Source organism: Lithobates pipiens, unplaced genomic scaffold, assembly GCF_037356315.1.
Source record: "Lithobates pipiens isolate NorthernLeopardFrog02 unplaced genomic scaffold, aLitPip1_a1.2 Scaffold_18, whole genome shotgun sequence".
In the NCBI taxonomy this organism is placed as follows: Eukaryota; Metazoa; Chordata; class Amphibia; order Anura; family Ranidae; genus Lithobates; species Lithobates pipiens.
Genome location: NW_027507758.1, coordinates 192,976,307 through 192,989,279, shown reverse-complemented (window position 1 = coordinate 192,989,279; position 12,973 = coordinate 192,976,307). Strand labels below are relative to the sequence as shown.

At 43.0% G+C, this 12,973-nt stretch overlaps 1 protein-coding gene across 1 annotated transcript in view; it reads right to left on the bottom strand.

The window, feature by feature from the left end:
- Positions 1-12,973, bottom strand: part of RIOX1 (ribosomal oxygenase 1) — a gene marked incomplete at its 5' end in the record, with an annotated part of 155,567 nt that overhangs the window by 118,683 nt on the left and 23,911 nt on the right. Inside the window, 3 exon segments of the mRNA XM_077486487.1 lie at positions 1,124-1,237; positions 3,971-4,070; positions 12,091-12,236. Coding sequence (XP_077342613.1) covers positions 1,124-1,237; positions 3,971-4,070; positions 12,091-12,236 — 360 coding nt within the window.

Here is a 12,973-nt window from a genome sequence, read left to right as displayed (position 1 = left end):
AAGTTTTCCCCACTGTGAAGTAAATGTGTTCTCTTTTATTGTAGGGTTTACAGGGGGGCATCCCCAGCTGAACATACTGAATGACTCCTTTCATACCCCTACAGCTCTGTTTATCCATATACTCTAGATCAATGGAGGAAACCCTGTGTCCCAACTTGAATTTTACAATGGATTTAGAGGCCCCCTTTGCTCCCACGTGACAGTGCTGTCTAGGCAACCAACAGCATTTATATGCTGTTTATATAGCACCAACAGTTTGTGCAGTACTTTACTAAATAAAGGGAGACTGTACAGTTACAATACAATGCAAGACAAGACTGTTAGGAAGGACCTGCTCGTGAGAGCTTACAATCTAAAAGGAGAGGGTCAAGTGATACAAAAGGTAGTAATTGTGAGAGGATGAGTTGAGAAGGTTAAAGTTTGGTTTTAGTTAGGAAGTTGGGTAGGCTTCCCTCACCATATGACATTTCAGGGATCGTTTAAACATGGACAGAGCAAAAGAAATTGGGGTGGGACATTCCTTGGGTGAGGCTCTAAAGAAGTTCTGGAGGCAGGCATGGGGTTAAGACTAGGAAGATAATAAGCAGAAGACCTTGGTAGGAGTGAAAAGGACGGTTTTGGTGATATTTTGAGAAGTGGTTTCTGCTGCATCTCGGTGTAGAGCCGTGGAGGGCTTTGTATTTTGTCCGCTAAGCAAGCAAATCAATTGGAGGGCAGCACACACAGCCTCTGGTAAGGTGAATATGTTTTCAGCACGTCAATGCAATAGTCAAGTTGATAGATAACAGGGAAGTGAATACCTTGGTGATGTTAAGGGGGGGGGGGGGGGGGGGGAATATTTTTCAAATGTTACAATACGTGAAGATGGCAAGATCTTTAGTCATTGGATTTAGGTCTGAAAAAAAAAGATTTCAGAGCTTTTGGTGGCCCCTACTGAAAGGAAGAGGAAAAGGACCATATGGAAGTTGTAGGGGATACTGAAGGTGTGAAGAAGAACCAGGAAAGGAGCAGTGGGTGGTGAGTTTTTGGAAAGCTTCAGAAACATCTGATAGTATGATTAGCGAGAAGTGGCCATCAGTTTTAGCATCAAATAAAAAAAGTTTTACCACCTCCTTTTGTTTACCTTGAAATAGTCCCATACAACCAGTGGCAATGCTCTGCCAGGGGAATTGTGGGTTTCCCGTACTCCATCAGTATAACTGGTAACATCCAAGTTTACACCAAACTGTACATTATCCTAGATTTGAAACATAACAGAAAGATTGATAATATGAAGTAGTCTACAAAAAGAACTCCAAATTTGATAAAGACTAATGCCGCGTACACACGGTCGAACTGTTTGACGTACTAAGTCCGTTGAAACACATTTCAGCGGACAATCCGCTCGTGTGTGGGCTTCAGCAGACTTTTTCAGCGTGCAGTCCGGAGTACTAAGAATTTCGGTTTTTCCAAAAATCTGTCCATCGTACTTTGGTTTCAGCGGACAATACGGTCGTCAGTATGCTAGTTCGACGGACTAAGAATGGCGCATGCCCAGAAAGGATTTACACGGCGGAAGGGTGCTTTGCTGTGTCTTGGACTTCCTATTTCTAGTCCCGTCGTACGTGCTGTACACGTCATCACGCAAGCTTTCGACAGACTGTTTGTGTATCCGTGTGTGGTCAAGTCCGTTCAATGGAAACTACGACGGATTGTCCGTCGGATTGTATGACGGACTAAGTACGCCATACAATCCGCTCGTGTGTACGCGGCATAAAGGAATTTTAAACCCCTATTTAGTAAAATGTCTAAATGTCAAAAGGTATTTCTAAGGATTTAGGAAATATTCACTCCTATAGAAGACAATAAAAAGGTTTAACCCTTTCATGACTAAGCCTATTTTTGGCATTTGGTGTTTACAAGTAAAGTCCATATTTTTTGCTAGAAAATTACTTGGAACCCCCAAACATTATATATATTTTTTTTAGCAGAGATTCTAGAGAATAAAACGGCAATTGTTGCAATATTTTATGTCACACGGTATTTGCGCAGCGGTGTTTTAAACGCAACTTTTTTGGAAAAGGGACACTTTCATGAATTAAAAAAAAACTAAACAGTAAAATTAGCCCAATATTTTTGCATAATGTGAAAGATAATGTTACGCTGAGTAAATAGATACCAAACATGTCACACTTTATAATTGCACGCACTCGTGGATTGACGACAAAGTACGGTACCTAAAAATCTCAATAGGCGACGCTTTCATTTTTTTTTTACGGTTATCAGGTTAGCGTTACAGAGGAGGTCTAGTGCTAGAATTATTGCTCTCGCTCTGATGATCTAGCGATACCTCACGTGTGATTTGAACACCGTTTACATATGCGGGCGCGACTTCCGTATGAGTTTTCTTTGCTTCGCAAACTTGCGGGGACTAGATTGTTTTCAAAAAAAAAAAGTATCACTTTTATTGCTGTCACAAGGAATGTAAACATCCCTTGTGACAGTAATAGGTGGTGACAGGTACTCTTTATGGAGGGATCAGGGGTCTAAAAGACCCCCGATCCCTCCTTTACACTTCAATGTGTTCAGATCACCGAAAACGGCGATTCTGAATACCGTATATTTTTTTAAAACTGGAGCCATTGGCAGCCGAGTAAATGGGAAGTGACGTCATGACGTCGCTTCTGTGTTTACTATTAGGATACTGGAACGAAGCCGATTACGGCCTCGTTCCAGTTCCTCCCCAGCAGCCGGAGGCAGCGGATGTGGAATCGGTGCTCCCGCGGCGGGAGGGGGGGGGGGGGGGGCGTACCCTCCCGCTCCACCTGCATAACAGCCGAGTTGCTTTTAGCCGCATCGGTTGCTATGGCTGGATAGCCAATCGCCCGCTGGAAAAAATGGTGCGGGCATCATCCCGGTATACCCGCCGGAAGCCGAGTACGCACATCTGCGTACGCTCGGCGGGAAGGGGTTACGCTACGCTTTACAAGCGCAAGGGTAATTTCACTAGACTGTAAGGCCGCGTACACACGGGCGGACTGTTCGCCCAACTTTGTTCGTCAAACAATCCGACAAACAGTCCGCTCAAAATTTGCATGAACGGACTTGACCACACACGATGAACGAACAGTCCGCTGAAAGCGTGCGCGATGACGTGAACGGCACGTACGACGGGACGAGAAATTCGACGTCCAATACACTGCAATGCAACCTTCGCCGTGTAAATCCTTTCTGAGCATGCGCGAAACTTAGTTTGTCGAACAAGCCTACACACGAGCGGACTGTCCGCTGAAACCAAGTTTCAGCGGACTGTCTTACGGAAATTCCGAAAAACTTTGTTCGTCAGACTGTCCGCTGAAACTGTCTGCTGAAGCCCACACACGAGCGGACTGTCCGCTGAAACACTGTTCAGCGGACTAAGTTGGGCGAACAGTCCACCCGTGTGTACACGGCCTAAGAGTTATTTTAAATACATGTATGATTTTACTTCACAATAATTTTGTCATTAAACATTCAATTCACATTTCACGGAATAATACAAAATGTTACATTTTCTTTCACCGGAAAGATCTAAAATATTAAATTGTTTCCAACTTCAATGGCTCTATTTTCTGCTTCCTCAAAATACACCTCATATACCCTTACAATAATTGCCAAGCAAAAGTTAGCAATAGTTGAACAAGTGGAAATACCTTCATTAACTTTTGCAAATTGATATTTAGGGCCCACACATAAACACTGTTACTGCAACGTGCAGTAATTTACAGTAAGCGCAGTACAATGCCATAAAAAAAAAAATATATAAGCTCAAATATGCACTCACTGGAAGTACACTACAGTTTTCAAAAACCCATTTTTAACCACTTTACAGAAGAACTAATCTTACAGTATAAATGTACCTGTTATGTATAAATGCCGCACTTATTTTAATGAGTAGCCTTTATCAAAAACAGCACACTAACAGTAGTACAAGATTTTTTTGCTCACTTACTTCTCTGAGAATGCGATCAAATTCTGAAGAAGAAAAAAATCCATCATAATACTTGTGGTTGTGTCGTCTAATTAGAGCAGGTTTCTTCTCCCAAATATTACTGCAAGGAAAAAAAAAAAAAGGCTTATGGAATGCAGCCAGCCAAACATAACAAGCACAATCATAAACCATCAAAAACGAAGCGTGCATTAAATTAAAGCAGACCTATTTTTAACTTCACATATCAATAGACTTTTATCATCACCAAGGTTTAATATTATTATTCTGAGTGAAAAAGATTATAATTGCAGCTTCTGAGCTCTTTTATGTGAACAAGGTCACATATGTAAGGTGAAGCTTACTTGGCATCGATGGCTTTCCTGATATGCATTATGGTCCAGAGTCAGAAAAAACTGAAAACGTACTGAAGCTAGAGACAGCAACTAGTATTTTCATAATAAGGTCAGCACTAGCAGGTGCAAATTTACTTTTAGAACAGGTAAGCTCTTTCCCTCCTTGAGAAGAGAACCTGGCCTAGGAGACATTATGAGATAGTTGAATCACTTACATAAAATTAAACTTCTCTAGTCTTTATGGTAAGCATAAAGCCTAAGACGACCAACTAAGTATTTAAAATTTTTATAGAGCGGGAAAGGGCAAGAAATGCGGTCAGATTTTTAATTGCTGCCTGAGCATGCAATAAGGATTTTTTTCCATGCAAAATATTTCACCTGTTTTCCTTCTTGGCTCGACTCCTGTCGCCTACACAGAAAGTTAGAGAATCTCGCTCAGGAACACAGGAAGGACCAGAGGTTCTAAACACTGCTACATTTATGTAGCTGCTGCCAGTCTCTGTGGAAGATTTCCTTTTTGTTCGGACTGACACTTGTTAAACAGTCAGAAATTGGGAAAATCTTCCCTCCCTTTATGATAATATCCCCCTAAAGAATCTCCAAAGAGGGAACAATAATAAACAGTTGAGAGAGCCCCAATTCCTTGAAAGCGGCCAGCACCCCACTATCAATAAATGGTCAGGAGAAATTCACTACATTATGAGCAATCTAGGGACAGCTAGCCTTAAACGACACTCAAAGATCATAGCATGATATGGCGTTTGTAGATTGACTTCTCTACTTCAGTAATTTGTAAAGCCTTCCAAAGCAAAATCATGCTACATTGCAGAGCCTTCCTAGTCAGGCACCCTTCTTTCTCACCATCCTTGACTCCCTCTCTTTTCCCCTTCTGCCCCACATGGATCACTTGACCCTTTCTCCACATTGTTTCATGTTTTTCTGCAAGGTCTGTCATATTAAGGCATTCTCATGCCGCATACACACGACCAGAGTCCGCTGGACAATCCGCCCATGTGTGGGCTCCGACTGATTTTTTCCTCTCTTTAAATCCATACCAGGCGACGGGGCTTGCGAGGCGTCAATCTCGCCGATGGAGGCAGCAACATTGACTTCCTTTGCTATTTCCGTCTACCTCAAAATGAATGGACTTTTCTCAGTGTGTGGGCAAGTCTGTTGATTTCAAAAGTCTGGCAGACTCCTGCCATAGTCCGGCGGGTTGTCCGCCGGAAAAGTCTGGTCATGTGTGGGCAGGCCCGCTCGTACGGAAAGTCCGGCGGACCTCCGCTGCAAAGCCCGGTTAGTCCAATCGTGTGTACATGGCATCAGTCCTTTTCTCAATACCTTTTACCTGCTGGGAGGCACAAGAGACTATAAGAAACGTGTAATTTGCTGTTAATTCAAGTACATGAATGCATTGAAGGAATACAACTATACGGGTACTACTGAGTGGCCTATTTACATTTCCAAAGTAGCGTCACCAGAACAGGTCAAACAACGTAAAGGAACATCATAACGTAATGTAAAAACATAACGTAATGTAAAGACAACATACTGTAAACAACATAACATAATGTAAAAAAATACAGAAGCTGTCAGATACTGCAGGGAGTCTCATGCTCTCAGACAGATCTTGTCTGGTCGAACTTTAGAGAAGAGTATCAACCATTGAAAAGCACCATTAAGGAAGTGTCAGAGTGTATATACTGTAGGTAATGATCAAATATGTCTGCCCAAAAGCTTAATCTCTTTTTGACTGGGTAACGTGCAGCAGCAGGTAAAGAGGGCCTTAACGCCCAGCAGCTACACATGTGGCACACTGACTCAGCTGTTTCCAACAGCTTTCAATCACAGCTTCAGATCGGGAGCCAGGACAGGCTCCAGATTACGTGACCACCAATGTATTTTCATTCATTTTCACATGGTAATCCTGTGAATAACATATTTTCTGTCCTAGGGTAGCTATATTCACTCCTTACTATATCAACAGGAAGCCATGATTGTCACCCAGGTTTCATATAAAAACTTTTTTCTTGGGTATAGATATCCTTTAATGGACAGCTTTGCTACCCCTGCACTTACAGCAAGCCAAGGACTACGCAACAGCCAGAAAGGCTTGCATCTGTAGCAAGGCCCTTCTATCAAAGGGGATGAAACAACATACCTTGCAGCACTATTTTGCATCAGAGACACATTTTGTTTTAGGCAGGAAAGAAATCTTTGTGCTAGCCCCATCTATTTAGCAGAGCTCAAAAATTTTAAGTTGTGGGCTACTAGCCAGGTCAAGAGTTACTTGCCACTCACCACCAGTTGCCCCATCAACCCCTGACCCTGTCCTGCCCCTGAATAAGTCCTCGTAAATTAGATCTTATTCAGATCATACAGGAGTATGCCACAGATCATACATGGTATGCAGGGTCATCTTAAATGTTTGCCCAGGGTCCAATTAACATTAAACATTTTCTATCCCCACAAACCCCCCTCCGAGAGACTGCAGACATGGCGCAGGAGAGGGTCCGAGAGACTGCAGACATGGCGCAGGAGAGGGTCCGAGAAACTGCAGACATGGCGCAGGAGAGGGTCCGAGAAACTGCAGACATGGCGCAGGAGAGGGTCCGAGAAACTGCAGACATGGCGCAGGAGAGGGTCCGAGAAACTGCAGACATGGCGCAGGAGAGGGTCCGAGAAACTGCAGACATGGCGCAGCAGAGGGTCCGAGAAACTGCAGACATGGCGCAGGAGAGGGTCCGAGAAACTGCAGACATGGCACAGGAGAGGGTCCAAGAAACTGCAGACATGACGCAGGAGAGGGTCCAAGAAACTGCAGACATGACGCAGGAGAGGGTCCGATAAACTACAGATATGGCGCAGGAGAGGATCAGAGAAACTACAGACATGGCACAGGAGAGGGTCAGAGAAACTACAGACATGGCACAGGAGAGGGTCAGAGATACTACAGACATGGCCCAGGAGGGGGTCAGACACTGCAGACATTGTACAGGTACTGTGGATGGTGTGGTGATGGATGCCCCCCCCCCCCCCCAATCTCTGTAGAGGGGGAGATGTTGCAGATCAGTGTATACAGCTCTAGGACCTGGGGGAGCATGGCCTACCTCCACCCTAAATACACCTGTTAAGTGTGATCCCTGTCCTCTCTGTGTGCAGACATGGCCAGACTTTCGGAATCCTCTGCTCACATCAGCAGCAATGTACCCATCTGGACAGCATGCAGTTCCCCTCATACTCCTGGCTAGTCATCTCAGCAGTGTTCCAGTCCAGACAGCAAGTCCTCTTCCGGCCCCTTCGGTTATCAGCAGGAAGCCAGGAAGTACAGCACTTGATGGGGGAGGGGGAACAGCTCTGAAGGAGAAAGTTTAATCTCTCTCTCTGAATGCCTGGTCCTTCGAGCACGAGCATTAGTTGTTAGGATGCTAGCAACCAATCGTTTTGACAGGCGGGACTTACAGGGGGAAGCCACTGTTCCACCAATGGTGCGGATTTAAGGGATATCGGCTTTGAGGCCTGTGTTAAAGATGACCCTGACTGGGCGCCTCTTCTCCTCCTCCAGCAGGATCCTGGGTGCTGCTGTTTCTGCCTGCTCTACAAACCCTCACTTTATTTCCACTCGCCAAACGCAAACAGGCGAGTGGAAATTTTGAGGGTTCTATATAGTATCCTTCTGAAGAAATTGGTTGAAAAACATAAGCAAGAAGAATGCGAAGTTTAGCCCTAGAACTCGCAAACATAGGCAAGGATGAATGGTTCTACAGTCGAAGGGCAATTTGCTGTCTCATCCATCAGAGATCCTCTCGCTACTTTGCATTGAGACTGAACAAGGGAGAATTTGTAGTTCACAACCCACATGTGCAATGCATTACTGGTAGAAGTGCACCAGAAAAGGTCCCTCCAGGAAATAACATGAGGAGCATGGGGAAAACAAAGTGAAAAGCTTCATAACAAAAAGATTTGTCAGCAGTAATACAAAGCAGTTACAGAAAATTATCCCACACCCCTATACTTCGGGACACAGCAGAGCCCCCTCACCTATAGAAGTGAAGCAAAGCTTTAGTAATTATCTGAATCTGGGTAACATTGATCATTACAGCACCTTCTGCAGTGAATCCTCAGGTCTGGTATGACACTACAGCAGCTGCTGATAGATGATCTTGTAGAAATATTCTTGATCCAGTAGAGCTAGAGAGACATCCTACTGCCTAAGGACAAAGCCCCTTTATTTGCATGGGGTAAAGCCACTAGGAAACATGGATTCTAATTTGCCAAGTGTCTAAACTACTAGAGAAAGGGTGTGGAGAAATCCAATTTAAACACAAAAGAGATGTTCACATTTAAAAGTCTCAAAATCATAGCTTCCCTCCATGAACACCAATGTCTCCCCTCATTATTTACTTTAACATGGCAGACCTATGCTGCTTGTTTATTATCTCAGTTCTCCAGTACTCTACAATTACAGAACTTAAAAGCAATCCGGTCAACTCTATAGAAAACATGGAAAAGCAGCACCCTGTAAAAGAATACCTATTTGGCAGGTCTGTTGTGTTTTAGCATTGTTCTCTTTAATAGCTCCAGGCACTGCAACTATCACATACTTTGTGTGTGATAGTATGCTCTTTACAGACAAGTAAAACATCCTTAGTTCTTTATTGTACAGTACAGAACACAATGCTTCCATAAATCAAGACCATAGGACCTCCGGGCCAGCTTAGTAGATTGCTTTAACAACCTCAGTAGTGGGCACCTCAATACTGACCACTTTCATCCCTTCCTACCCAGTCCAATTTTCAGCTTTCAGTGCTCTCACACTTTGAATGAAAAATACTCAGTCATGCTACATTGTACCCAAAATAATTTATAATTTATTTTTTTGACACAAATAGGGCTTTCTTTTTTGGTGGCATTTATTCATCACTGGGTTTTCAATTTTTTTTGCGAAAAAAGCAAAAAAAAAAAAAAACTCCAATAAAATCAAATTTCGTCATAAATTTAGGCCCAAATGTATTCTGCTACATGTCTTTTGTAAAAAAAAATAAAAAAAATCCTGATAAGTGTATGAGAAATGGTTTGTGTAAAAGTTATAGTGTCTATGCTATGTACAGTGCCTTGAAAAAGTATTCATACCCCTTGAAACTTTCCACATTTTTCACGTTACAACCAAAAACGTAAATGTATTTTATTGGGATTTTATGTGACAGACTAACACAAAAGTGGAATAAAAACGGTTTTCAACATTTTTATTCAAATAAAGATGTGAAAAGTGTGGCGTGCATTTGTATTCAGCCCCCTTTACTCCGATACCCCCAATTAGAATCTAATGGAACCAGTTGCCTTCAAAAGTCACCTAATTAGTAAATTAGTAAATAGAGTCTACATGTGTGCAATTTAATCTCAGTATAATTACAGCCGTTCTGTTCAGCCCTCAGGGTTTTTTTTTTAGAGACCCTTCATTAACAGACATCATCATGAAGGCCAAGGAACACATCAGACAGGTCAGAGGTAAAGTTGTGGAGAAGTTTAAAGCAGGGTTAGGTTATAAAAAAAAAAGAAAAAAAACATCCCAAGCTTTGAACATCTCATGGAGCACCGCTCAATCCATCAGGTAAATGGAAAGAGTATGGTACAACTGCAGACCTACCAAGATGTGGCCGTTCACCTAAACTGACATGCCAGGCAAGGACAGCATTCAGAGAAGCCACCAAGAGGCCCATGGTAACTCTGGAGGAGTTGCAGAGATCCACAGCTCAAGGTGGGAGAATATGTTCACAGGACAACCATTAGCCGTGCACTCCACATATCTGGTCTTTATGAAAGAGTGGTAGGAAGAAAGTCATTGTTGAAAGAAAGCCACAAGAAGTCCCGTTTGCAGTTTGTTCACATTCCAACAGGACAAACCCTAAACATACAGCCAGCGCTACAATGGAATGGTTTCGATCGAAGCCTATTCATGTGTTAGAATGATCCAAAGTCCAGACCTAAATCCAATTGAAAATCTGTGGCAAGTCTTTAAAAATTGCTGTTTCTATCCAATCTGACAGAGCTATTTTTCAAAGATGTGCAAAGCTGGTAGAGTCATATCCAAAAGGACTTGCAGCTGTAATTGCACTGAAAGGTGGTTCTAAAAAGTATTGACTAAGGGGGGCTGAACACAAAATGCACGCCACGCTTTTCACATATTTATTTGTAAAATATTTTGAAAACCATTTATTGTTTTCCTTCCGGTTCAGTTATGTGCCACTTTGTGTTGTTCTATCACATAAAATCCCAATAAAATACATGTACGTTTTTGGTTGGGACAAAATGTGGAAAATTTCAAGGGGTATGAATAATTTTTCAAGGCACTGTATCATTGAAAATTGATCAATCCTGATGCACTGACCGCCTCATTGCTTGAGGCCCTAAAATGTCAGGACAGTACAAACACCCCCCAAATGACCCCCCACTTTTTTTTCTTAAAGACCCCTTTTTGTAAAGGTGACAGTCTAAGGTTTTAGTTAGGGGCATGGTGAGTTTTTTGAAGTTTAAATTTTTTGCTCACAATTGCTTGGAAAATTATTATTTTTTTCCCACAAAATTGTCATATTAAGTTATTTCTCACATGTGGCATAGCTCAACTTGCAATTGCACCCCAAAAAAAATATTCTTCTACTCCTCCTGAGTGTGTCAATACCACATGTGAGACTTTTCCACAGCCTGGCCACATATAGAGGCCCAACATCCAAGTATCACCAACAGGCATTCTAAAGGCATAAATCACATTTATTTTCATGACTACCCATCACATTTTTAAAGGGCCTGGAGCACTGTAGCCTGTGGAACAGCACAGACCAACCGCAAGAGCTTTGCACAGAGATTGATCACAAAATTAAAGGGGGGGGGGGGGGTGTAGTATGCAGAATTAAGAGGTACTAACCCTAAAGTGGAGAGCTAAAAATGACACATGTGCAGCCTTTCCACAATACATGACAACCCCTTGGTTGGAACTTCAGACTAGAGGAGGTCCCATCCAGAATAGATATAATCTATTCATGGGGGGAGATGGATATAAATGACCAGCTGATGCAGCCCTACTTGGTCACCAGATTTCTGTTTTGGTATAAAAAATTTGCCATTTATTTGTTTCAATTAGCCCTACTCAATTCATATTATTTTTTCCAAGGGCACACAAAGATCCCTAACCTATCCAAAATTTCAAGAGGACGTTATTACAGCCCTTCTCAATCCGCATGGCCATGCCCCTGAACACAATTTCTCCAATTCATTGGCCAGAATTCCAAACAGGCCGCAAACCCCCCCAAAAAATTGTGTGTGTTCAAGTAAAGGAGTTTGCCCTGACACCTGATACTACTGTCCCCAACGTCCCTCCCAGCCAGGCTTCTGTATTGGAGAGCGCTATCCGATCTATCACTAAGAGTGAAGTATATGTGAAGTGAAGATATTTTTCCAGTTTACATTATCTGCCATTTCTGTGTATGATCTGGACTGTTTATCACTATGCCTCTGTCTCTGTTTCTGCCTTCGACATGAATTAACCTCGGCCTGTTAAATGACCATGCTTTTTGCCTGTCTCCTGAACTGATCATTTGCCCTGCCCTCAAGACAGCACAGGGGTCTCACATTTGTGAGGCGCTCCAGAATAGGTTTTCAGAGTAGAGAAACCCTTTTTGCCTTTCTCCGGGGTTTTTGGCAGGCAGAGGTTGAGGTTTTTTTGTTTTTGTTTTTTAATTCTCGAACTTCTCCCAATAGGTGTACAAATAGATCACAGTAAAACTGGCTTACCTAAAGAATTCCTTGGGCTTAATGGGAGAAATCAGCCATTTGAATAAAGTTTTAGCTCGCTCTTTGCTGTTCTGGATCTTCTCCAGATTCTGTAGTACAGATTGTAGCGAAGGTCCCACGTGCTTCTTGGTGCCGCTTCGCAAATCCTAAAACAAGGTACAAACATAGCTCTTATAAACAGCAGCTAAAATGTAAAGCTTGCCCTGATATAAGAGTTTCCCAGGGCCGGATAAAATACCTTGCAGTAATTCAAAATAGACAGGCCAGAGGGTTAGTTAAGCTTTACAGGGAAAATAAAGTAAAAAAGGGGATTTTACACTGGAAACCCTCAGGTCCCTGCTATACTTACCTCTGCTTAGCCATCAGCACCCCTACAGTAGCTCCAGGGATTTGAAATTTCCACTTTTTTCCTTCTCCATCAGTAATTTCAGGACTGACAAGCTGGATTTTGTTTGGTCAGCGCTGTCACATTTTTTCTGTAAGAGGGCTTTCACACTGCTGTGCCCATAGCATCGGCAGTAAAACGCCACTATTTTTAGCTTAGTTTTACCGTCGGATTTGTAGCGCATTTCAGCCACTAGCTTTTACCCCCCGCTAGCTGCCGAGAAAGGGTTAAAACCGCCCACAATAGCGGCGTTTTGCCAGCAGTATTGCAGTGCTACCCCATTGATTTCGGTGGAGGAGCGGTAAACACAACGCTCCTTCACTGCTCCAAAGAAGCTGCTGGCAGGACTTTTCCTGACGTCCTGCCAGTGCACCGCTCCGGTGTGAAAGCCCTCGGGCTTTCACACTGGAGACAATGGTGCAGCAGTTTGAGGGAGGACTGCAGGCACTATTTCTAATGCTATAGCGCCTGCAAAACGCCCTCGGTGTGAAAGGGGTC